Here is a 27,273-nt window from a genome sequence, read left to right as displayed (position 1 = left end):
TAATAATTATTTTTTTCTGGTTTCGTCTATGATTATCCTGAATTTTGACGGAATGGGAGTGGTTTTTAAAAATTCAAGATGGCGGCTGTTGTGGCGGCCATTATGTTACAGGTACGAAAAAACGCAATTTTAAAATTCAAATATCTCAAAGTTGGCAACATCAGAGCGATTCGGCTTCTATGAAGCGATTGTACGTACAGGCTCGAGGTATAGTTTGCAGGAAAAAAAATACCCAATTTTTAGGGAAATTTCAAGATTTTCGGGAAATTGTAAAAAATCGAAATACGCACTTTTAGCAAAATCCGAGTATGAGCGATTATGTGTTTTGCTCGTGCAAATGACATTTAGGTACTTTTGTTACCAGAGACTGGCAACACTGGAATTTATCAAAGTAAAAGTGATTTTCGACACGGTCTTTTTCACGGTATCTCCTTTCGCGTGGGTGCGAGCGAGAGGCAAGATTGAAACGTCATCGGGAGCGGTATATCCTGTAGTTAATAGGAAAATTATGAAACCGTGTAAAATCTTTCTGTGAAACGAGCTGGCGGCCATTTTGTATTTTTTTTAACTTTTCGAAATTTTGATCAAGTTTTTGAGGCAGTTGGCAACATTTTGGAAAGTCAATATGTATGAATCGATTGTGTATCTCGGCTGGCAGTATAGAGATATGCAACCGGTGTTGCCAGTTTTGGGGAGATTTTCGAGATTTTCAACTAAGAAACTCCTGTAAAATTTTGTATGAAAATTTTTTTTTTCACTGATGGTGTCGTATAGAAAACAAAAAGTTAGTAAGCCAAAATTATGGAGAGAGCTGATGATTGAGGGTTTCGGAGACGCGTGGAGGGCCCGCTTAAGGTATTGAAGATAGGTGGGGGGTGCTCGAGCAAATGTCATTCATGACGTCATCCAATTGCCAAAAAGCTGAAAAAAAATTCAAAATGGCGAAGAAAAGATGGCCGCCATACAAATTTCGCTGGTGTCCAGCTCGGAGGGTATAAAAGATGGAAGTGAGGTTTCTTGGCAAGAGATGATCAGGATCCGAAGGTCTACTCGATGAATAGAAAAAAAATCCAAAATGGCGGAATTTTTTTTTCCATACATTTTGTATGGCGAATATTGAATGCCTCATTCTCCTAGAAAGAGACAGAAAACGATACATTGATGTATGGGAGATATGTTCGGATGCGCGATATGAGTAGGGGAAAATTATGATATTTCAGAAAAACAAGATGGCGGCCTATATGATTTTTGCAACTCTATTGTTTTTCGACCGATTTCGTTGAAACTCGCAATCTTGGAAGAAAGTAGTAAACGATTAATGGAAATAGTGGAAAAATTTGGAAAAACAAGATGGCCGCCACACAAACTTCGTCGGTGTCTATCTCGGAGGGTATAAAAGATGGAAGACTGGTTTCTCGGCAAAAGATGATCAGGATCCGAAGGTCTACTCAGTGGAACAAACTCTGCATGCTCGCGGACCACTTTAGTGGTCCGCGCACCCACGCACCCTACTTTATTAACCTCAACTACCCCGTTTTTACAAAAAATGATATGGATGTCGTTTTCAGAGTTTTCCGGCGTGCTGATTTTGATAACGACATTTATTTTGAAATCCAAGATGGCGGACATGCACTTTTTAAGAAAAAAATTGATATGGGTGTCGTTTTGTGGGTTTTTGTGGTGAATTGTGTATCTTTAATAAATAAATTTGGTTAAATATAATAAAGTTAACATAACCACGTCACGTGAGCTGCTTTAGCAGCTCGCGCACCGAGCAAAACACTAGTATCTATTATAAATGCCAAAGTGTGTTTGTCTGTCCGGCTGTCTGTCTGTCTGTCTGTCTGTCTGCTAGCTTTTTACGGCTCAACAGTTTTGATGAAATTTGATGAAATTTGGTACATAATATATCCCGGGGAAAGACATGGCTAGTTACTTTTTATCATGGAAAATCGAGTTCCCACGGGATTTTTAAAAACCCACCAATTTTTAATCGATTTATGTACCTATATGAAACTTGGTACAGAGGTAGCTTGACAAACATTGAAAATGTTAGAATATGCCAAAGAGGGCCATGGTCAAGGTGATAGTATACATATACCTAGTTACCTAACTATCAAATCTTTGAAAAGAGCAACCGCCAAGTTTCTTGCTGGTTCTTCTCGGTAGGAAAGTCATTCCGAACCAGTGGTACACTTGACAATTCAAAAGTACCTAAGTAGGTACTTGTAAAAGTTTAATTGAATAAAAATATTTTGAATGTTGAATATCTCAGACGTAAATAGTACAGGTACATAATTAGAATTTCTGAGTACCAAACAAAATCACTTTAAATCAGGTGCCATAGTTATTGCATCATAACTGATTGCATATTTTTTGCTCTCACAACGATGTCTTTTGACTGAGCTGTTTTTAGTAGTGTTTCATTCAGTCCTAATTGAGGCCCGCATTCGCTAAGGATGCGATTAGGCTGTGATTAATAAAGCGGCAAAGGCGTTAGGTTTTGCCGACTTCAATCGGATTTCAAATAAATTGTTTCCTTTATTCCTTTAAAGCAGGGCTTCCCAACCTGTGGTGCACGGACCACCAGGGGTCCGTGGGAACTAATTAATGGTCCACGAAACTAGGTTTTAGGGCAGGCCTATGTCCAACAGTGGACGTCCACAGGCTGATAATGATGATAAAGCTTTCAAATAACAGTTTTATTATAATATTTCTACCATATAATATAATAATAATATTTAAGTTACTAATTTATGTTTAATTTTTAGCTAAAAGTTATGATTACTGCTTAGTTTTAAATTAGACGTACTTTTATTTTGGACTTTGGGGCCTCTGCACTGAAAAAAATAGTTCTGGTGGTCCTTGTGGTCTAAAATAACCAGGACAAGTGCGAGTCATACTCGCACACGAAGAGTTCCGTATCATCGTAATACGCTTTTTATTTTTTTTGTGATATAACGACAAATTTATTGTTTTCCAACTTTCCCCTTTACTTGTGCTATACGACTTATCTACCTGCTTTTCATGACTCTAGGTCAATGGGAAGTACCCTATAGGTTTCATGACAGACACGACAGACAGACAACAAAATGATCCTATAAGGGTTCCTTTTTTCCTTTTGAGGTACGGAACCCTAAAAAAAGGTTGGGAACCACTGCTTTGAGGAATTAGATGTGACTGTTATAACGCTGATGGCAGTGGTGAGTAACAAATGATTGGGTTTCTTGCTAAATTCGACATCAATTTATTTTCAAATGTTATGATGAACATTTAGAAATTAGAATCAGATAATTAGACAAGGAAAAATTGCGTTCTTTTGTTAGATATACATGATTTTATATTACTTTTTTATTATTATTCAGATACATGTTAGCGATTGACTGCAATCTCACCTAGTGGTAAGTGATGATGCAGTCTAAGATGGAAGCGGGTTAACCTTTTTTTTTTTAAAAAAAAAAAGAATATTAGCCATGTTAAATGACTAATATTCCCCTTTCCTCTCCAACTAATCGTCAGACTTGTGCTAGGAGTAGGTACGACAATAGTGCAACGGGCGGGGTTTGAACCGTCGACCTTTCGGTTTTCAGTCCACTCCTTTACCGGTTGAGCTATTGAGGCTCAAACCTGGAAGGGGTATGGCAGTTTTTATTCGACCCATACCCTTTGGTTTCTACACGGCATCGTACCAGAACGCCAAATCGCTTGACGGCACGGCTTTGCCGGTAGAGTGGTAACTATCCACGGCTGAAGTCTCCCACCAAACCAGACCAGAAATTATGAAATTCCGAACCCCTGCCGGGAATCGAACCCGGGGCCTCCCACTAATAAGACCACAGAGCTTACCACTGCACCAGGCAGGTCTTTAATTTCGATTACCTAATTAATTTCGATAAAGTAACCGACATAGTTCAAAGGATTAGCAAGCGACATAGCTCAAAGGACATGTTCTGGAGTGGAGACCGCGTACCGGTAAGCGCAGTATGGGACGACCTCCAGCCCGCTGGACCGATGACCTGTACCAGGTGGCGGGGAGCGGGTGGATGAGGAAGGCGGAGGACCGTGTTTGGTGGCGCGCTCTTGGAAAGGCCTATGTCCAGCAGTGGACACTTACAGGCTGATGGCATGGAATAAAAAAAAAATCGGTAAATCTTCAATTTATCATATCTGTTACCATAGGAAGGTTTATGTTTTCAAAGGACATTTTTGAAAAAAGTGCGTCAGTTTATTACCCTGCGCAAAAATCACCTCCATCATTGGAAATATTGCAAAAATGCCATTATTACCTACCTATATTATGACCGTACTAATGTGAGACATATGAATCGCATGTGGTTCAAGTAATTGTGCTCTTGAAAGCGAATTCCGATTGCCTGACAATGCATAGCCCATAGGCCTCAGGCAGTTGAGTGTTAACGACGCCATCTTTATTTTATTATTTTATTAATATCTGTGGTTCGCCGCACAGATGAATGATCCCACTATAACTTCACAGAGGTCGCAAATTGTAATAATCATTTATTCTTTCCTGCTATTTTTTTAATTTATTGAATACATAGGTACATACATATACATTTTTTTACATTCCGGGGGAACTCTTTAATTTTCCAGAATTAAAAGTAGCCTATGTGTTAATCTAGGGTATAATCTATCTCCATTCTAAACAGCCAAATCCGTCCCGTAGTTTTTGCGTGAAAGAGTAACAAACATACACACATACACACAATCTTTCGCCTTTATAATATTAGGTGCGATAACCTATCCACGGAAAGAATTTAGTAAAGGACTCTCTATGTTACGTAAACTCATATACCTAAAAATGATAGAGCCAAAACATTCAGTGAATGTTAACCATTTTGTACAACCAACCAATCACAAAAGAGACTATGTTTTCGAATGTTGAATGTATGTATTTCGGTGTTACGGTTTTTAGTACCTAGGTAAAGCAATTAGCTCCATTGTACATACCTAACCGCTGAAATAGTATTCCAATTTCAAAGTTATTAACGTAACGGAAATGAAAAAAAAACTGAAACTATGGCGTAACGTTACGTGTCGGTAACGTTGTCCTATTTCCGAATGTTATCTATCTACTTATTTTCTGTACACTCAGAAACCGTGTTATTTGTATGATTATTGTTTTTTTTAATTAACTTGTTAGTGTTCACTAGAGATGGACCTTTTCACAGATAACATGTGAAAAATCAAGTGATAAGCCTTTTCATATTATTTAACACTTGCTACCAAACTTAAAGTAGCTTGTGAAAAATCACGAAGGTATTTTATATTGTATCATGTTACAAATTTTAAAAAATATTACATGTAATTCCGCTTTATTGTTTAAATTTCGAGCGTGTACGGTCATCAACCTGAGCTAAAGAGTAGTGTGAAAGAGAACACTCGCATCTACATGTGAGAAAATGAAAAGCATGTAATTTAATGAATGAAACAAACGCGAAAATTCACTTTCCGTGAAAACCACCCTGCGAAATATCAACGCTATTGATCTTGATTCTTGATTATTATTATTATCCCTAGTTAAATTAATGTAGCAAACGAATGCAAATGCTAAAAATTAAAAATCACTATTCGTGAGAAAACGCCTGTGAAATCACTGTGAAGAAAAATAATATTTTCACCAAATGAAAATGATTTAAGTGCTTCTGTTTACGCTTACATTTTATTCATAACTGCCTATTTGAACGTTACGATTTTCGTTATCGAAATGAAAATGCGTTTCTTTGAACAATGTAGTTTTTAAATTGTTTTGTGTAGGAGTGTATGTAATTGCGATTGGTTGCCGTTATTAGTGCTAAAACAATTAAACTTAATTTGTACGGAATTAGTTTTTATGTTTGTGCGTTAAGTTATCAACTAGTTTTTACTCTTCTCTAGCTCAAATTTTGCTTTAAGTATCGGTATACAAGGATGATATAAAAGCTTAATTTGCTGTAATCCGCCAAACCAACGAAATCTGTATGGTACGCAGCACCACACAAATTCCAACACCACTCGACGCGCGTTTCGCCCCGACACCGGAGCATCCTCAGGAGATGTAGACCTCACAATGTCTAATTGCAAAGATATACAAATTGATTGATTGCAAAGATATAATACATTTAAGTATCGGTGTTTTTGGTACAAGTACCAGACAAGTACCAAAAAACAATCGATATTATAGATAGTAAGCATCGATAGTTTTACACAATCTATAGTCGACGGCTATCGATGCACTATCGATAGTCGATTACCGATAAGCAACTCTAATTATAGCTGTTACTTTTGACTGGATTATTTAGAACTTACTTAGTGATATTAGCATTCTCAATAACCTTTACATACATTGTAGCTGATTGCCATTAAAAACCCGGCCTAGAGCGAATCGGACTCGCACCGAAGGTTCCGTAGTACCTTAGAAGAATACGTGTAATTAATCTGTTGCTTAAATTATCTCCAAGTCTATAATCGCTAACGTAATTTAATAATTCAACTACAAGCTTATTTTCGGATTTTTTTCTTTACTTGTGCCATTAGACATTGTTACGTGCCAAATTTCATGATTCTAGGTCAACGGTCAATAAGTACCCTTCAAAGCAAGAGTGAAGAGGCATCTTCTAGGCTCCAATCTAGACCTCATCATTGCTTTTTTAGGCTTGATTGTCGCTAAGCGCACGCCTATCATGCAATTAAAAAAATCTCTTGACGGGTCTGAGCTTTGAACAAACAACAGTGAAGTAAGTGAAGCAGAGGGCACAGTGGATGAAGCGGAGGATGGGACGCGGGCGACGTGCGCGTCCCAAGGTCGGGGGACGCACTTCGTTGGTGCGTCCCGTAGGTGCGTCGATGGGGACCGAGTAGGTCCCCGGTGGAGGGTCTGCCTTGGCAGACGTCGCTGGCTGGGTCGCGGTTGTTTGCTTCGGCCGTTCCCGTGACCCAGTCGCCAGGCGACGCGCAGTAGCGCCGCTGGGGTTTAGTGGGTATTCCGGTCGCCTCTCGGCCGGCGAGTCCCACATACCCTCCCTCCGGGGGGGGATGCGTAAATGCATTCCCCAGCGTCAACAAAAAAAAAAAAGTGATCCTATAAGGATTCCTTTTTAGAGTTCCGTTCCTCAAAAGAAAAAAATGAACCCTTATAATATCACTTTGTTGTCTTCGTGTCTGTCAAGAAAACCTATAGGGTACTTCCCGTTGACCTAGAATCATGAAATTTGCCAGGTAGGTAGGTCTTATAGCACAAATAAAGGAAAAAATCCAAAACTCGCGATTTTGTGGTTATATCACAAAAAAATTAAGTGTTCATTACGATGGTACGGAACCATTCGTGCGCGAGTCGAACTCGCACTTGGCCGGTTTTTGCTCTGCAGACACGGAACCCCAAAAAGAGATTTTTACGAAGAGCCCGTATTATGCTCGTTAAACTCAGGTCCTGGGTGTGTTTTTATTAGGTTCTTTTACGAGGCAAGAGTTACATTTTAGAGCTGCGGGCTGTTTATTGCCATAGAGTGGAATAATGTTTTAGTGCCTGATAACAAGTTAGAGTTACGGTCGGTTTCTACCACAGAATCCACGGATAAACTGACTGACAAACTCAAACTCAAAGCATTTATTCAGATTGGGTATACCATTGTATACTTTTTGATTATTAATAATAATTGTTGAATTTAATAGATAACTAGATAATACCCACGACTTCATCCGGGTGGATTCAGGTTTTTAAAAATCTCGTGGGGCCTCCTTGATTTTTCGGGATAAAAAGTTGTCTATGCCAATTTCCGGGACGCAAGCTACCTTTGTACTGCGTATAAATTGGTTAAACGTATGGGCTTTTGAGAATTCCATGGGAACTCTTTAATTTTCCGGAATAAAAAGTAGTCTCTGCCCGTCCCCAGGATGTAAGCTAACTCTTTACCTAATTTCATCAAATTCGCTCTATATGCTGGGGCGTCAAAAGCTAGCAGACAGACAGATAGACAGACAGACACACTTTCGCATTTATAATATTAGTATGGACTACTATATTCATTCCCTGAAATGAATTCCTGAGTTTCTTGAGGCGGAGCGTAGGAATCGCAAGCTAATTACCGTTTTTAGTTTGCCTATACCTGTTTTTGCCAGTTCTATACTTATAATGAATTCTGTGGACTGAAATAATGCTTTAACTTTTAGTATCTGATAACAAGTTCGAGAGTAGGTTGGTTCCAACTTTCCTACTTACGATGTAATATAGACATAAAACCTTATATTTTACTGTTTTATTATGTGGCCCTTTTAATTAACCCCCGACCCAAAAAGAGAGGTGTTATAAGTTTGACGTGTTAAGGCTAAATGTTTTTCTTTTCACTGATAAATTAATCATTAAAACTTTCCTTGTTTCAGATGGCCAGTCAAATCACTTGAACTTGTTCAACTCGCGACCTCAGCCAAAAAAGAAGCGAAAATCCCGCACGGCCTTCACGAACCACCAGATTTTCGAGCTCGAAAAGAGGTTCCTGTACCAAAAATACCTATCCCCTGCCGACAGAGACGAAATCGCCAGCTCCTTGGGTCTATCAAACGCTCAAGTCATCACGTGGTTCCAAAATCGACGAGCGAAATTAAAAAGGGACATGGAGGAGCTAAAAAAGGACGTGGAAAGCGCTAAAGTCCTTTCAGCTCATAAAAGCTTCCTTGAAAACGTCACAGATTTAGGGATCCTTAAGAAGAAAGCTATGAGTATAGGCGCTAGTGAAGAGGCTGCGACGAATTTAGTGGTCAGTGCGTCTAAATGAAATGAGGCGGCGCGTGCCCTCGCGCCTAACGTCTACGATCGACGACTACTCGATTTTTAATCGATATCGTTATTATCGATACACGGACTTCACTAATGAATAACAGGTGTAACATAAACTTTCCGGTAGTGTTTTAAAGGGTAAATTCGATACATGGGCTATTCAAATCGAATACCGATTTCACTTGCCTACATAGGTACTATACTCTATCCGTGGAAAAAGTTAGAATAGCGCTCTCTCTGTACCCCCATACAAATGATAGAGACAAAAACCTCAGTGGGCGTTAACCATTTTGAGGAACCAATCAAAAATAAAAACATTTTCAAATTGAATTTCGAATGTTTTTAGAGAAATGTTGGTTAATGGATGGTGATGCCCACTGACATTTTGTTTCTATCATTTGTATGGGATCGAATAGAGAGAGCGCTATGCAAACTTATTTCCGCGGTTAAAGTATAATATTAACAGCAAACGGACTTTTAGTGAAGGAAAAGTTAGTGTGATCGATACATGGACTATTCGAATCGAATATTATTAGGTACCTCCTAATGTTAATAGCAATCAGATTTTAAGTGATTAAAATAACGGTACTATCTTCACGAAAATCTAGCATTGTGTTATTGTAATACACTTATTTAATTTAATACTGTAAATAAATTTGTTTATTATAGGGTAGTTGTTTGTACAAAAAAAATATACATAGTACAGAGATGCTTCGTTCGAATAAATGTGATAGATTTCTTATTTAAGTACTTAAATATTTTATAATAGAAATTATATTCCTAAATTATTTATTGTGGGTTATATTGACTGGCATTTAGAGTAACGCAGAGTTATTAAAAATTTATTTTTAAAGAGTCCTGCCAATAGAAATAGGTGCAGCACTTTCCATACTAACGTAGTTTGGTTTATACTTGGTCAATCAATCGATCCATTGCAAATTTGGGTTATCTACACTGTGTTTTATTCTACAGGTTTAATATTAACCAATCAAACAATTTCGTAGACACGTTGCAGAAACGAATAAGTATCTCTTTCAAAAGATAATCAAACTACTTTTGTATGGATGCGCTGGGGACTCGGACGAATTAACCACTGGGGAGCGCGCTAGGGTTATTTGTCTTATATGAATGTTTTTACTGGACGTATGCAACTGTTTTTCGTAGACTGTGAAATCTATAGACTGATGTGGCAAAGATATCATGTTATACTCAATCCGCGGAAAGAAGTCAGAATAGCGCTATACAAATGATAGAGACAAATATCTCAATGGGCGCTAATCATTTTGAGGCACCAACCAATCACAAACATGATTTCAAAAACATTCGAAAGTCAATTAGAAAAAAATAGTTTCGTTTGTAATTGGTTGCTCAAAATGGTTAACGCCCATGGAGATTTTTGTCTCTATCATTTGTACGAGATTACATAACAGAGACAACGCTATATTAACTTCTTTCCAGCGGATAGAGTACAGTAATCACTACATTATCATACATTATTAGTTCGTATTTGATCTCAGAAACTACTGTACGATTTTCACCAACAGAAAGAAGGTCGCTTGCGCAAGAGTGGATCCGCCTATAGAGAGGTATTTTTACGTGACACCATTAACAGGGCTCTCTCCGTCACTCGCTTCATACAATCGTAGTTCCAATTTCATTTGAATATTAAGCAACCAAAGTCCATGAAATTTTGCAGACCTATTCTAGAAACTAATATCTGTGTCTGTGGTGTTTTAGATTTTTCTAAAAATATGTAGTTTTAAAATTACAGGGGCTCAATGATTTGTATGTAAATTTTTAAGACCGCGTAACTTTGAAATTGAATATTATAAAAGAAATCTGGAAAACCACAAACATAGATATTAGTTTTTAGAATGTCTGCAAAATTTCATGGACTTTGGTTGCTTAATTTTCAAATGATATTGGAACTACGTTTGTATGAAGCGAGTGACGGAGAGACCCCTCTTAACTAATACTTAGTATTGTTAAACACCGCAATAATGTGCAATATTTATAAACGAATAGTAAATTCCCAGTTTGCCAGTGAATGCCTAGATGTAAATAGTTAATAGTGTCTAATATTATACCTAGTTGATGTATAGTAGATTTAGAAATCATTATTTTATAGCGTAGTTGTTAATATAAATTACTTACAGAGCTATTGAGGTGTATAGAGATAAATTTGTTTAATTGCTTAGTTGTTTTCGAGCTAGGGTTGGCAACTGTCCTGAATTGATCTTTATCTCATATCCTTTATATTACGATTGATTTGATTTATACCGGATTGTTCCCAAAACCTGTAGCATAAACATTAGTTAACCTACCTTAAAATATATAATATACAGTATAAATAATGTAATATACAGTGTGCACTCTATATTGTGAACCTCTATTTAACGAAAAACTCCTTAAAACGTAGAAATTGCTAAGGTTTTTTTGACTTACATTGATTGTTACCCTCATATTCAAACTCTGTATAGAGTAGCAACCACACTCAATAGCGAAACAATGTAATTATTTAAACCCAAGAAAACCCATTAATTTCACTGACTTTTAAACACAATATTGATATGAAGTTATAAATATTTCGTACAAACATTGGAATTCTTATAAATGTGTTATTTACTGTTTGTTGTAATTGCCTAGCACTTGTTTACTTACTGTACTTCCTACTATTGTAGTCTCATTGCTAACCACTTATTCGTAAAATTACAGCGTTTTCTTTTACTCTGGGTTTAACAATAACTCTTTACGATGTAATAAAACACCCGGACGATTCAATTTCGCTTTATAGAGTTTAAACTTAGTATACTGAGGAGTTAGACAGGAAATATCACTACCTATAAAAGAATACACATAAAAATGACAGTACTTTATTGCAAATATAGAAATGTCATTTTTCTAAATCTAAATGTTTTGTGGAAAAAAGTCCTAAGTCACTGACTGACACCATCGCCCAGCTGAAAACTGAAATTTTGCACAATTTGTTCCAACCTTATTCCTTATTTACCTCATCAAAGGAATTAGACAAAGAATAATATTGGATTTTTCAAAATTCTCACGGGATAGAGAATAAAGAAGATTTATATTTTTGCCAAGCAAAACTGCAGACGGTATTGCACAAAAAAAAAAATTAAATACGAAACCTTTCTCATACTTTTTTTCTTGTTGTTTCACAAAATATTAAGTTTTAACAACTTTTTTAACTTAACTATTTAAACAGTTGACAACCCTAGTCTGCAACCAACTTCAAATTAGTAAAGTTAATTAAATTAAATTAAATAATGCCGCGAATAATGTACATGATAAACGCTGTTAGAACCCAATGAAATGTGTACTTAAACAGTTCTAAAATAGGACTTAAAATTGTATAAAATAATTTATTTCGAATATCAGTTGTTTAAAACTGTATAATTTTTAATTAACAGGGCTCTCTCCGTCACTTCTCCATACAATCGTAGTTCCAATTTCATTTGAATATTACCAACCAAAGTTCATGAAATTTTGCAGACATATTCTAGAAACCAACATATCAGTGCCTGTGGTGTTTTAGATTTTTCTAAAAATATGTAGTTTTAAAATTACAGGGGCTCAAAGATTTGTATGTGAATTTTTAAGACCGCGTAACTTGGAAACCGAATATTTTAACGGAAATCTGGAAAACCACAGGCATAGATATTAGTTTCTAGAATATGTCTGCAAAATTTCATGGACTTGGGTTGCTTAATATTCAAATGAAATTGGAACTACGTTTGTATGGAGCGAGTGACGGAGAGACCCCTCATATTTTTCCCATTTTCCGTCACCAAAAATCTGTGAGTCCTCAAGGTCCTCATAAAATAATAAAATACCCTAGGTACATCAATTTGACATTATAACGATACGTCGCGATAACGTTGCTAGAATAATATCGAAATATGTATAAGGTAATTAATATGTAACTGAGAATTTCTTAACAGAAAAATCTACTTACTTAACTATTTTTGGCCCGACCCGGGAATCGAACCGGGGACCTTATCTTCCGCAGTCGAACATGCCACTAGAGTAGACCGTTGAGGCAACATAAAGCTAGCACGCACAGCGATAAAAATCGCGCGTTTTTTCGCAATTCTGTAACACTTGCAATCATATTATAGGGATTTAAATTCGCGCGGAAGAAATGTGTGTGATTTGATACAAATCGAGGAATTAAATTCGTGCGAATATTTTGTGCAATAAAAACTTGTATGGTGCTCACCGCATTCGCAGAGCGGGCACATGAAAATCCGAACGCGGAAAATAAATCGCGCGAATAAAAATGTCTGTGCGGTCTAGGCCTTAGTGGTACGATAACTAACAAGTTAACAACCCAGTCACGTTGAACAACTCTTTCACAAATATTATATCGTAACTGGTCACGATATTGCGACTTTATTAGCGATTTTGCAAATAATTGGCTCTAAATCCACACGCAAAGTTAATGAGTTGTTAAAATAAAAGCAGAACTATTCACTTATTATTAAATAATATCTGACTAGCTGATTGCTCGCGATTTCAATTGCGTAGATTTCGTTTTTATAAATCCCGTGGCGGCTCTTTGATTTTCCACGATAAAAGTAGCCTATGCCACTCATTATGTACCCATGTAAAAAATCACGTTGATCCGTTGCTCCGTTGCGACGTCATTGAAGGAGAAACAAACAAACCAACAAACAAACACACTTGGGCATATAGGTAGTAATATAATTTAGAGTAGGTACTTATCTAACTGGATATTATTGAGGACTCACAGATCATAGCAAATTCGTCTCAACTTATAACAATGTAAATAAACCTTGGCGGAACACACCTAAGCTACGGAGTGGAATGAAGCAAGGGCGCAGCTCTTTTTGATAACAACAGTTTCAAAAAAAGCATTATTTAATTTGAGGTACGGTTCTGATTCATAAAATTAAATTAAACACGGATGAGATGCACGCGCCTGTAAATAAAGATTAGTTTGAGTTGTTATAACGAGCACTTTGGCTCCCTTTCACTCTGCTGGTGTGCATTGCGCTTTAGATTAACTTTAACGGAAAAACAAAAATTGCGCTACAGTCTTCAGGAGCTATAGCTAATTTATATAAACTTTAATTATGTTAAAAGTATTATTGAATGGTTTATTCATTGTATAGAATTTTATTTTGAACTTTAATGTAAAACCTTTTTTTTTATAGATGGTAAGATAGATCAAGTTTGTCTTGTTCCTAATTAGTTACTTAACAATACATAACATAGGTAGAAAAACCTATAGACCACATACCTTGGATGACATGAGGTAGTTATTTTTTTTTAATACGGGGCTTAGTAGAACGCTAGCAAAAACAAAGACAAGTGATAATAATGATAATTACTGATAAAATACCACATAAAAACGTGAAAAAAATAATAAAATCCTGTATTTTCTAAAAGTACGCAATGTATTGCAAATAAAACTGATACTAGAGGTCAACGAACGTTGCGTAGTTAGGTGCCGCGGGATCAATGCCGCGTCATTGACTCCGAGTTTTGCACACTATACATTGCGGATTTGAAAAAAACTATATCACTAAAACTGAAGTACTTATAAGGCAAGTGGTTATCGGTATTGGATTGTGCAAATATGTATGAAGTATAATAAAAACGCTGAGTTTTTGTTAGCGCTCTAATTACACCCTGTATACGCTAAATGACTCGCGAGTAGCCATATCCTCGTATCTAATGAATTCTAATGTCATGAAAACAATTTTGAATAGGCACCGAATTACCGATATTTTTGTAGCGTTACCAAAATACCGTTACGCTAACGTTAAAAAGTAACGATAAAAATACCGAAAGTCGAAACCTAATTTCGGTATTTTGTACTGATGGGTTTGAATTTGCGTGGGTCTGGCGAATCAATACGATATTTACCTTAAGTTTTTATAATGAATTTAATGAATTTTAACAGAAAAATTTTCAAACCTGTTCTTTCATTTATGGACCAAGTACGAATTAACTTTCAAGACTTTCGCTTGTTTTATTAGTGTTTTCTGACATTATGCATCTTTTTCAGGTCTAAAGGTTTTTCTCTCTACGACAAAAATAAGTAACACTTATAGCGATACTCCACACTAGCGTGGATTCGCAGAATATGTGAATACAATGTAAATAAATAATAAATTTATGTGTTCTAAAGTTGTTGTGTTTTCTTTTATTTACTTAATTTAAAGCTTCCTACAACAGTCAAATCATCAAATGCAATATTGATAAGTAGGTAAGTACCTACCAGCGATGAATAAATAATAGGTCATACTACCTAGGCGCTCTTTTATTGAATTATTTGTAAAAAGTAGCCTGTGTCTGTCCCTGGGAAAAAGTAGCCTGTGTCTGACCCTGGGATAAAAATAGCCTGTGTCTGTGCCTGGGAAAAAAGTAGCTTGTGTCTGTCCCTGGAAAAAAGGAGCATGTGTCTGTCCCTGGGATAAAAAGTAGTCTGTGTCTGTCTTTGTGCCTTTCGTTAAAATCGGTTTGGAATTTGGAATGGAGATAGATAATATCCTGGATTAGCACATAGGCTACTTTTTATCCCGGAAAATCAAAGAGTTCCCACGGGATTTCGAAAAACCTAAATCCACGCGGGCGAAGTCGCGGCATCGGCTAGTTGTGTATATTAGTGGTTAAGACGTCTGCCTCCTAATTGGGAAGTTGGGGGTTCAATCCTGGGCTATCTCTAATGTTTCGGAGTTGTGTTCGTTTCAAACAATTAAAATATCTCTTGATTTAACTGTGAAGGCAAATCTCGTGAAGAAACCTGCATGCCTGAGAGTTCTCCATAATGTTTTTAAAGATGTGTGAAGTCTGCCAATCTGTACTTTTTTATAACTAAATGGGATTACGCTTGACTGCAATCACACACAGCAGGATGCAGCCTAAGGTGAAGCACGCCTTCCCAGAAGGTACCTATTCAGTCTTCTTTTGAAGGTATCAATATTATAGCTATACTTAGCTAGCGGGGAAACGGAAGCCGGAAGGACACTAAATATTCTAGCAACACTTCGTCAGTTCGGCTTACTATGGCCACTTCAAACGATTAGTAGGCCGGCAATGGTTGATCATGATGGTGATGGCCATTTTTTAACCCCCGACCCAAAAAGAGGGGTGTTATAAGTTTGACGTGTATATCAGCTGTGTGTCTGTGTATCTGTGTAACTGTCTGTGGCACCGTAGCGCCTAAACTAATGAACCGATTTTAATTTGTTTTTTTTTTTTGTTTGAAAGGGGGCTTGATCGAGAGTGTTCTTAGCTATCATCCAAGAAAGTCGGTTCAGCCGTTTGAAAGTTATCAGCTCTTTTCTAGTTACTGTAACCTTCACTTGTCGGGGGTGTTATAAATTTTTAATTTACACTTGTCTGACTATATCCGGAACAAAAATAGCAATGTAATGAGTAGAAATCAGCAAAAACAAGGAGTGTCAATAGATATTTGATTTTGAAACCATAGCAAATGGAATAAATCAGATCAGCTTCACAATAGATACTTTAGCAATATTATCTTGAACTGCAGAATTTACTCAATAGTATAAAAGAGTCAGCCAATAAGTAATTGATTGCGATTTGATCGCATCAAAATTTCATTATTAGGGAAATGAGATTGATCTACAATACCTACTTACCCAATTCAATCCATACTAATCCATACTAATATTATAAATGCGAAAGTGTGTCTGTCTATCTGTCTGCTACCTTTTCACGGCCCTAAAGTGTAACCGATTCTGACGTTTGGTACAGGGTTAGCTTATATACCGGGGACGGCCATAGGCTACTTTTTATCACGGAAAATCAAAGAGTTCCCGCGGGATTCCTAAAGACTCGTCCACTTAACCGATTTGTATGAAATTTGGTACCGAAGTAGCTTGCGTCCCTGTAATCGGAATAGGCAGCTTTTTATCCCGGAAAATCAAACAGTAGGTACCCACAGGATCTATAAAATCTAAATCCACGCGGACGAAGTCGCGGGCATCCTCTAGTAAATAATAAAATAGATAAATTGGTACTAGCTAATACTCCTAATACTATACAGATTAATATTACCTACTACCTAGGTATTAATAGTGAAATAGTGTAGGTATTTACCACCAGGGAAATATTGTATTATATTACTTAACACTACTTTGATTTTCGGGATAAAAAGTAGCCTCTTCTGGATTAAAGCTATCTTTGTGCCTTTCGTCAAAATCAATTAAACAGATGGACCGTTAAAAGCTAGCAGACAGACAGACTTTCGCATTTAATTTATAATATTATGTAGGTAGGTAGGTATCAATTTTTTGTTCAGAGACGAGTTAGCCCTTGACTGCAATCTCACCTGATGGTAAGTGATGATGAAGTCTAAGATGGAAACGGGCTAACCTGGAAGGGGTATGGGAGTGTTCATTAAACCCATACATCCCTTGGTTTCTACACGGCATCGTACCGGAACACTTAATCGCTTGGCGGCACGGCTTTGCCAGTAGGGTGGTAACTAGCCATAGCTGAAGCCGCCCAGACCAGAAATTTAGAAATTATAACTGGGTATGGACATAGCAACTATAACCAACAATAGCTAATTTTTACAAGGAGCCACAAACCCATCAATACAAACAGTACATAATGTTATATGGTACAACGTGCAGCCTGTGATATGCACCGCCCCCCTCCTACTATTGAAGCAGGAAAAGCAAGAATCGCTCATCCCAAACACAAATACCACAAAAATCTTTGCATCATCATAATGTGGAAACTGGAATCCATTCGTCTTGCGTCCGAGAGGTTTGTTTACAACTATCGCGTCGCGTGCCGACAACCATGCGATATTAGGGCACACACACACTGGTAGAATAATAAGATCTAGAATCTAGTATTGGCGTCACTCAGAGAAGCAGGTATTATTTAAATATTTTTATCGAATTATTGGAATGTCCTCTCAAAATCAACACAAAAAACACAAGTTCAATGTGTAAAGGCTATCCGAGAGTCTTAATCTAAACAAACTAATGCCAAAATAAATAATTTAATTAGAGCGTGATTGCTATCACATCTAATTATCCAGTTCACAATCCAAATATCGAAAATATGCGATATCGCTCCGAATCTCAGATGGAGACTAAACTAAAACCTTCAAAACACCCGTATTTATGCAAGTTCAATCTTGTTGGCCTCCTAGCAACAGATTGTATGACATCGAATGAGCCAAATATCGATTTTATCAAACTACCTGCATTAGATAAATTAATAATTTTATATTATTGTTGACAATTCAAATCAATTTTTAAAAGTAATCTTACACTAGATTGACAACCTTGATCACTTGAAATTGGTGGCGCAGGTCTAAGATTAGTCCTAAGATTAAACTTCCATATCACTTCCAATATTATAGCTATATTGGATAGCCTAATGGTTAAGACCAGCTAGGTGATTCACTAACTCAGAGTCTAACACTGAATGGTAGCCACCGAGGTTGGTTGGTTCTACATTGCTGCTTCACTGGGTGATATTAAAATGTTGTTTCGTAGAAAATCTTCAATGGATTAAAAAATCAATTAAAGCAATCAAATATCACTTTCTGTGAAAGAAAACATCGTAAAGAAACCTGCATTCCTGAGAGTTCTCCATAACGTTCTCGTGAATCGAATCCAAAAACAAAGTGTACACACACCCTTATCAGCACTATGTCTAATTACATAAACATTCGAAATTTAAATTGTTAAAACTGTACGAGAATTTGTCACGGATAAAGTTTGTTATTCGTTAATTGGTCACAACAACCAATTTTCATTGCCCTCTAAATTACTCATATCCCAAAGTGTTTAGAGTTCAGATTATAATGGTTATGAGTAAACCATTTCGTTAATTGGTGACAACTACCATTTTACAATGACCTCTAATACAGTTTTATATTAAAGTGTTTAGAGTTCTTGTTACATTGGACATAAATAAAACCATAGAGCATCGGTAACTTTTGAATGTTCATTGGAAGTTGTTAATACGTTAACTATGGTCTTTGGTCTCTTTGTTCAGTGCGGACTACACGCGCTGAAGCGTGAACAATAAATAATTGCATGGATTACGTACACTTCAAAGGAATAGACGAAAGACAAAATCTTTTTCCGCACACGCTAAATGTTAGACCACGGAATACCTATAGATAGAAAATAAACCACTCATGGCCTATAACGCGATGTTCAACGGCGTTTCCCGCTAAACGTAGATGTAGCCACGATCAACGTACAACGGCATTCACAATGCCGTTTGGCGTTAGATGATTTTAACCCATAGAAAGTTTTAACCCCAATTCAACTGGCACCGTGGCCACTCAGTTTAACGCGTTGATCATCGTGATAATTATGGCGTTGTTGGGCATTGACGTTAACTTTACTGTAGCCGTAACAAAGGAGCGTTAAAAATATTGATATTGGAAAAGGTCAAATTTTCAAGGAAATAGGATTTCATTGGGATAGATTTTGTGCCGTGGTTTTATAAATAGGAGGTCCCGAATTCGATTCCCGGCAGGGGTTATTTGGTAAATTATAATTTCTAAATTGTCAGTGGTCTGGTCTAGTGGGAGGCTACGGCCGTGGCTAGCTACCACCCTACCGACAAAGCCGTACCGCCAAGCGATTTAGCTTTCTGGTACGATGGCGCGTAGAAACCGATCAGGTGTTCATGTTTAATGAAACTGTCTGTCCCTCCCAAGTTAGCCCGCTTCCATTTTGGACTATCTAGTCCAAAATGGTCCAAAATCATCACTTACCACCAGGTGTGATCGCAGTCAAGGGCTAACGTGTATCCGAAATTTACACTACATAATATAAAAATATAAACTACTCTAAAATCCCTATAAAACACATGCATATAATTTTTCTTTAGAGTTAATAAGTAGTTTAGGTCATAATTAAGAGGGGTTGAAAAACCACCCTCTTCATTCATTTGTATAAAAGAAACATGGTGTTACACAAACATTACAAACGTCTTTAATTATACATTTATTGTTAATTTAATATCTACATGCGATAAAAAGAAACCGCAGATAATATAATTAAAACATGAAAGGTACGAAATACCAAAAACACATAGCCACGCCACAGAATAAATGAACAATAGAAATAGCCAAGAGCTGTTCAAAAAAATATATTTATTGTATATTACTCGTATTATAGCAAACACATCTTAGCCACAAGCAAAACACGCTAATTCGCACGAGAGCTTTTTAACGTCCGTTAAAAAAGCGTTCAAATAGAACAAATATCGCGCATGTTGTATTTATTCTCAGCGCAACGCCTGGTTTTAACGCAACACTTTTTTAACGCTCGTGCGAATTAGGGCTTAGGCCTTATTCGCATGAAAGCTTTTTTAACGTCCGTTATAAAAGCGTTCAAATAGAACAAATGCATTCCCAAGTATCTGTTCACACATCAACGCTTTTTTAACGCGCACTTTGTATTTTCAGCACAACGCCGGGTTTTAACGCAACGCTTTTTTAACGCTCGTGCGAATTAGGGTTAAAGGCTCTATTGAAATGGTTTATAGAGAACCAGTTGTTGATTTCGAATGTAGTAATTCGAAATTCAAAATAATTACAGAGTATCAGATGTTATTAAAAGTTACATTCAAGCATAAAAGTAAGAAGTGGGTACTAATACGACTTAGTAACTACAATGTTACTTGAATAACATTTCATGTGTGTTAAAGCTTTTGTTAAGGTGTTGTAAGCCATAATATTTATTTTCATATCGCCATTAAAATAATTTCGATTAATTATATCAATTTGATAAATACCGTACAAATAATTTAAAAGGCTATTAAAATAAACACTTTAAAGAGAGTATACATGTAATTGTCTTGACACCTGTTTTATATTAATTAGGTGTTAAACTAAGTAAATTATTGAAATGATATCCTTACTTACTAGCTTTTTCCTACAACTTCTTTCGGGATAAAACCGACTTCAAAAACCAAAAACACTAAAAAGTAGAAAATAATTTTTGTTTAGCTACACATGTAATGTACCTAGGTATGAAGTCGAGCGAGCATATTAAAACAAAATTAGAAATCCAAGAGTGAAGCTCGCCCGACTTCATACCTAGGTACATTACATGTGTAGCTAAACAAAAATTATTTTCTACTTTTTAGTGTTTTTGGTTTTTGAAGTCGGTTTTATTTTTCTTTTGAAAATTTTTTATTTCACAATTTTAGTGGCCCCACTGTACTATAATATGCTACTGTTTACTAAGCTATATTACAGTGATCGCGAGCAATTTGCTCTTATCCATTGAGGAGTTCTGTTCTCCATCTCCGAAGATATTCATCAGATCTTCACCAAATTTATATGGGACCACCTGCACAGTACCTATACCCTTTCAAACAAAAAAAAATTTTCCAAATCGGTCCAGGGGTCTTTGAGTAATCGGGGAACATACATAAAAAAAAAAAAAAGATCCTCCTTTTTTGGAAGTCGGTTAAAAATAGAGTAACCGGCATAAGTATATCTACGGGTCGCGAAGCTGAAGTGGCAATAGGCAGGGCACACGATAAACCGATGGACGCTAACGTCTACCGGTTTTTCTGGTCCTAAAGTACTAGAACGGTGATCTTGATCTGGGAAGCACAGCTTAGAAGACGACATCATAAGAGTTGCAGTACAGGGAGCATCGGTGTAGATATAGGGACCCGCTTGATAGTGGAAGTCCCTACAAGTACTGTACCTACTGTGCCCGGCACGAAATATTGTACATCGAACTTAGAATAGAGTTTCTTGTGAGCTCTTCTCAGACCTGGGCGCGTTTGGAACCTGCGAAGCTACGAGCTTTAGTTTTAAGTTTACGTAATTAATTATCAGCACTATATCATCTTACAAATCTAACAATTCTGATCATCAAAAGGAGTACAATAGTACCCACTTTGATTTGAGTTGAATGAAGAACGTTGTTTATGTAGAGACTAAAACGTCACACAGAGACAGCACTCCTCGAAGCCGAAACTCTTCCTTACGTTCGATGTAGGTACAATTTTCCTGCCGGGCAGTGTATGTCCAGTTAGTTGTAGACATCTATCGGTTGATGACAATGATAATGATGATGGCAGTAGGCTACATTCATGTTAAACGTAGTCTGAAATGTTGCCAGGTGGTATATCTGGTTACAACGAATGTTGGCAGCGCACAAAAACAAGATGGCCAACTGCCGGCGCCGCGGGCGACGCGTGCCGCTAAATTAATTATAACGACATTTTAATTATAAATTGCCATGACGGTGCCATTAATGGTCCATATTAAATAATTATATCGTTTAGTTTTAATTTATTTATGTATTTAATTAGTAATTAAGAAGTTCCTTATCTACGGGTCCATAATAAAGCAAGAATTCTTTAAAATTTTGTAGAATCCATCTGTCCATAGCGTTCGCTGTCTGTGTAACTAACTGTCTATGTTGTGAACGAAAACATAGTGAGGAAATCTACATGTTTACCTAAGAGAGAATGTGGAGGAGAACTTTTTCTCAAAGATGTTTTTGCTAATACGCAGTCACTTAATCTAATTTATACCTAAGCTTAGGTTAAAGTTAATCTAGGTAGGTACTTACTTACTTATTAGTCATAAATCAGGCTAGATCGTAGTATACCTGAGGGCTTACCTCATTGATACTCATATTATGAGAAAAATAAACTTACTGAATATAATGGCTAGTAGGTAGGTAACCTACTGTATAATAATATTATGATCACTTTTCACTGTGAACGGATGAAATATTCAGGGTCGATTTTTCAATCGTCAAATAACTTTTATCTGAGGAATAAAGACAGATTTCCTATCGAAAAAAATATCAAAACCTCAAAATTCCTCAGATAAAAGTTATTTGACGATTGAAAAATCAGCCCTTAACTTTCATATCGTGGTGTGGCCAAAACTCCTGTCATTCTAAGAGGAGACCCGTGCTTCACAGTAAGCCGGCGATGGATTAAAATGACGGTGATGAATAATATTTTTTTTCTCTTTCGTCTGGCTTTACAAAGATTAGCCAATTTCAAGTTTGTAGTTATTTACAAGTTAGGGAAACTATACATATTATAACTATGGACTTCATCTGACACACGCGCGGCGCACCTTTAGAGCGCTTCCCAGTCAGTTCCACCACCAAAAACACCAGTAAACACACAAAACCCGGCCACTTTTAACAAAGAAAAACACTCCAAACAGGCAGAGCACACGCGCCAGCAAACGCCAACACAGACGAAGACCGATGAATAAAATATAACATATTGCGGTATTTAATACCGATTTAACATGAAAGCGTTTTCGGTTTTTTCACACAGCCTCCCTACCCCGGGGGCTAGCAGAGCCTTCGCGTAACGAATCAACGAGTGAATTCGTTCGTGATGAATCGCATCCCTATTATCAATACCCAACCATGGTTTTTAAGGGCGATTACACACGGAGACAGGCTCTCTATCTAGCCGTTCTTTCATTTCTGTAGATCATGGTCCTGGTGTTCTTGCAACCTCGTGCGGATCAATTGCTTCCATCGGTTTCTATCGGAGGCTAGTATTGCAATTGTGTGAAAGCACTTAGCGGACTTAGGCTACTTTTTATCCCGGAAAATCAAACCGAATTACCTATATGAAACTAGATGATGCCCGCGACTTCACCCGCGTGGATTTAGGTCTTTTTAAATCTCGCGGGGAATCTTTGATTTTCCATGATAAAAAGTACCCTATGTCACTCTCCAGGCATAAACTACATATACCTATAGTCTATACCCATTACCCATGCAAAAAATCACGTCGATCCAGTGCTCCGTTGTGACGTGCTTGAAGGACAAACCAATAAACAAACACACTTTCACATTTATAATATTGGTAGTACCTAAGTATCGGGATAGTAATAGTTGCTATCCTGAAATGAAAACCGCGTTTGTGCGCGGCCTTACACATCAAAAGCACATTTAAAATGTCACACAGGATAACATTATAAAGTAACTGAAGCGCACCCGGGCATCACACAATAGCCAATAGCTATCTGCAATACATTGCAACAACAATAAGCTATAATGAAGAGGTTTTGTCACTTTCGGGCGTGTATTAACTAATTAAACCACAATTATGTTATCAAAGGGCGATTATTGGGCGATTAGCGTGGACGGATCGTTGTGAAACTGGCCTTTCGATTTGCACACTCGCCTACATGATTGTTTTTTGTTTTCTAATATTTTAATGATTTGTTATTGATCAAGATTCTAGTCCACCTACGTCTCTGATTCTAAATCATTAGGTACTTATGTCTTCCTATTGTTTACGAAAAGTGACGTTATCTTTGGTTTACGCTGAATTGTTTCGATTCAAAAGTGGTGTTTATTTTTTACTAGAGGATGCCCGCGACTTCTTGTGCGTGGATTTAGGTTTTTAAAGATCCCGTGGGAACCCTTTGATTTTCCGGGATAAAAAGTAGCCTATGTCCGTCCCCGGGATATAAGCTAACCCTGTACCAAATTTCGTCAGAATCGGTTAAGCTGTTGTTGGGCCGTGAAAAGGTTGCAGACAGACAGACAGACACGCTTTCGCATTTATAATATTAGTATGGTTTTGATTCTTGGCTATTACCTAATAGTCATGCCTTTTTAAGTCTTTGCAACATAACCCATATCTATCTAATCACTACCCATATTATAAATGCGAAAGTGTGTTTGTTTGTTCTTTTATTGGTTTGTCCTTCAATCACAGAGCAACGGATTGACGTGTTTTTTTTGTATGGGTTTAGCATTTAGTTAAAGATCTGGAGAGTGACACAGACTACTTTTTATTCTGGAAAATTGAACAGTTTTCCACGGGAATTAAAATCCTAAATCCACGCAAACGAGGTTGCGAGCATCAGCTAATAGGCTAGGTAATAAAACCTCTCGCAAATGTAGGTTACGAGTTTTTTCTAGCACTTTCCAGCTCAATTAGGCATAAGTGCTTAATGGCTAATGACATCCCAATGAGATAGTGAAAGGGACCCCGCCCCGAACATCTCCGCAGATTACATATTGCACGTTGTTGCCTTCGATGCGACAGCCCCAAATTATATTACTACTAGAGGGTGCCCGCGACTTCGTCCGCGTGGATTCAGGTTTTTAAAGATCCCGTGGGAACTGTTTGATTTTCCGGGAGTATAAAATGCCAGCTATGTCAATTACAGGTACGCAAGCTACCTGTACGCAAATCGGTTTAGCGGATGGGTTTTTAGGAATCCCGTAGGAACTCTTTGATTTTCCGGGATAAAAAGTAGCCTATGTCCTTCCCCGGGATATAAGCTAACCCCGTACCAAATTTCGTCAGAATCGGATAAACGGTTGGGCCGTGAAAAGGTAGCAGACAGACAGACAGACACACTTTCGCATTTATAATATTAGTAAGGATGGATTAGCTAGCCTTTTTAGCGTTCCGTGCCCAAAGAGTAATTACCTACAATTTTTATTTTGTGGTCATGTATTAAAATATGCTATGCCTGGTTAAAAACCTACTGTTTACTAAGCTACTACACTGATCGCGAGCAATTTACTCTTATCCATTGAGGAGTTCCGTTCTCCAACACCGACGATTTTCATTAGATCTTCACCAAATTGACATAGGACCACCTCTGAAGTATCCTACCAAACAAAAAGGAATCATCAAAATCGGTTCATAATTAGCGGAGTAATCGCGTAACAAACATACAGTCGAATTGAGAACACCCTCCTTTTTTTGAAGTCGGAAAACGGAGCTCTATTAATGTCACTCTATGTCTGTCAGCGGGCTGTATCTAGTGAACCGTAGGTAGAGAGTTGAAATTTTCACAGAATGTGTATTTCTATTGATTTTATAACAACAAGAAATAAAAAATTCAAAATGACCGTCATGAAAATTAAAAAAAATTGAAAACTGTGTACGGAACCCTACCTGTGCGAGCCAAATCTGCACTTGACAGGTTTTTTTAGGGTTCTATATCTCCAGAAAGGCCTTACGTAAGGCCATCGCACACTAGCGTCTTTATCTGTCGCTAGTTACACTTATAATATTGTAAAGGCGAAAGTTTATGTGCATGTTTGTTATGTTACTCTTTTACGCAAAAATTACTGGACGGATTTGACCGTTTGGAATGGAGATAGATTATACCCCGGATTAACACATAGGCTACTTTTATCCCGGAAAATCAATGAGTTCCTACGGGATTTTTAAGAAACCTATATCTACGCGAACGAAGTCGCGGGCACCGTCTAGTATTCTATATACGTAAGAGTCGTAAGACCGTATCCCACAGTGCCGTATCCTATACGTTATAAGGGCCGTCGCACACTGGCGTCTCTATCTGTCGCTAGTGTGCTATAACGCTAAGCTAACGAGGCATAGCTCGAACAAGTCAAAGAAACCGCTCTATTGTTGACCCGTCTAGTTTGCCACGTTCCTTGACAAGTATTTAATCTTGTACAGCCTTGTCGTATTAGTGGGCTCACCATATTTCCCGCTTTTGATAAGAAACTAGAGGATGCCCGCGACTTCGTCCGCGTGTATTTAGGTTTTTAAAGATTCCGTGGGAATTGTTTGATTAGCCGGGATAAAAGGTAGCCTATGTGCTAATCCTGGATATTATCTATCCCCATTCCAAATTTCAGCCAAATCCGTCCCGTAGTTTTTGCGTGAAGGAGTAACAAACACACACACACACAAACATACACACAAACTTTCGCCTTTATAATATTAAAGCGTGAAGTGTGATTGTACTTACCTAGAATAAATTCACCCAACCACAATAATAATTAAGATCAATAAGAAGAATAATGAACATTCGTGCTAAAGAGCCTGTTTAAATCAGGACTATCCTGGTACAGAAAAGGAACCATGGCCACCCTACGTATTAAGACCTTAAGAGGATACGTCGGTGTATCAATTGATTTTTTACGAGAAATTAATGAGACAGTGTTCCCTGTGATCTGTGTAATCGTCTGTTAGATGACAGATCCTAAACCAACTTATATTTGCGTTTAAATCTTATCAAAATCGACTTTATTCCCTTTGTTATACGGTGGTGAATACATGTGTATTAATTTGAATAGGGATTAAGTTTGGAGTAAGCTGATAATAGTATTACCGGTATCTATTTAACATTCAGTAATGTCAAACAAGATTTTGAGCATCAATGGCTCGTAGGTAAAAAGACGGAATGAAATCGGAAAGGTTGACGTATTGAACCAATACCGCTTCATGCGTAACTACCATTATTTCCTTCTCTGGTACCTACTCTTTCTTGGGAGGAAAATAATGCTACTAAGTAATTAATGGAGCATGGATGGATTCTCCGGAACCACTGAATTTATTTGTAAATTTCTTTATAGGTAAGTAAAAAACTTATTTGTAAGTAATAATCACTTACAAACAAAATTCGCACTCTTTCTATATAATACATATAAGCCTCAATAGCTCAACGGTTATAGGAGCGGACTGAAATCCGAAAGATCGGAGGTTCAAACCCCACCCGT

At 37.2% G+C, this 27,273-nt stretch overlaps 1 protein-coding gene across 1 annotated transcript in view; it reads left to right on the top strand.

Annotated features, from left to right (window-relative positions):
* The window catches only part of LOC123877760 (homeobox protein BarH-like 1b), a 96,094-nt gene extending 87,099 nt beyond the window's left edge, over nt 1-8,995 (top strand). The window contains exon 2 of the mRNA XM_045924637.1: nt 8,377-8,995. Within this exon, the coding sequence (XP_045780593.1) occupies nt 8,377-8,768 (392 nt within the window). The 3' untranslated portion in view covers nt 8,769-8,995. The remainder of the gene's footprint in view (nt 1-8,376) is intronic.
* The last annotated feature ends 18,278 nt before the right edge of the window (nt 8,996-27,273 follow it).

Source organism: Maniola jurtina, chromosome 24 (assembly GCF_905333055.1).
Source record: "Maniola jurtina chromosome 24, ilManJurt1.1, whole genome shotgun sequence".
In the NCBI taxonomy this organism is placed as follows: Eukaryota; Metazoa; Arthropoda; class Insecta; order Lepidoptera; family Nymphalidae; genus Maniola; species Maniola jurtina.
The sequence above is the reverse complement of the archived record's forward strand: the minus strand, read 5'-3'. Positions and strand labels throughout refer to the sequence as shown.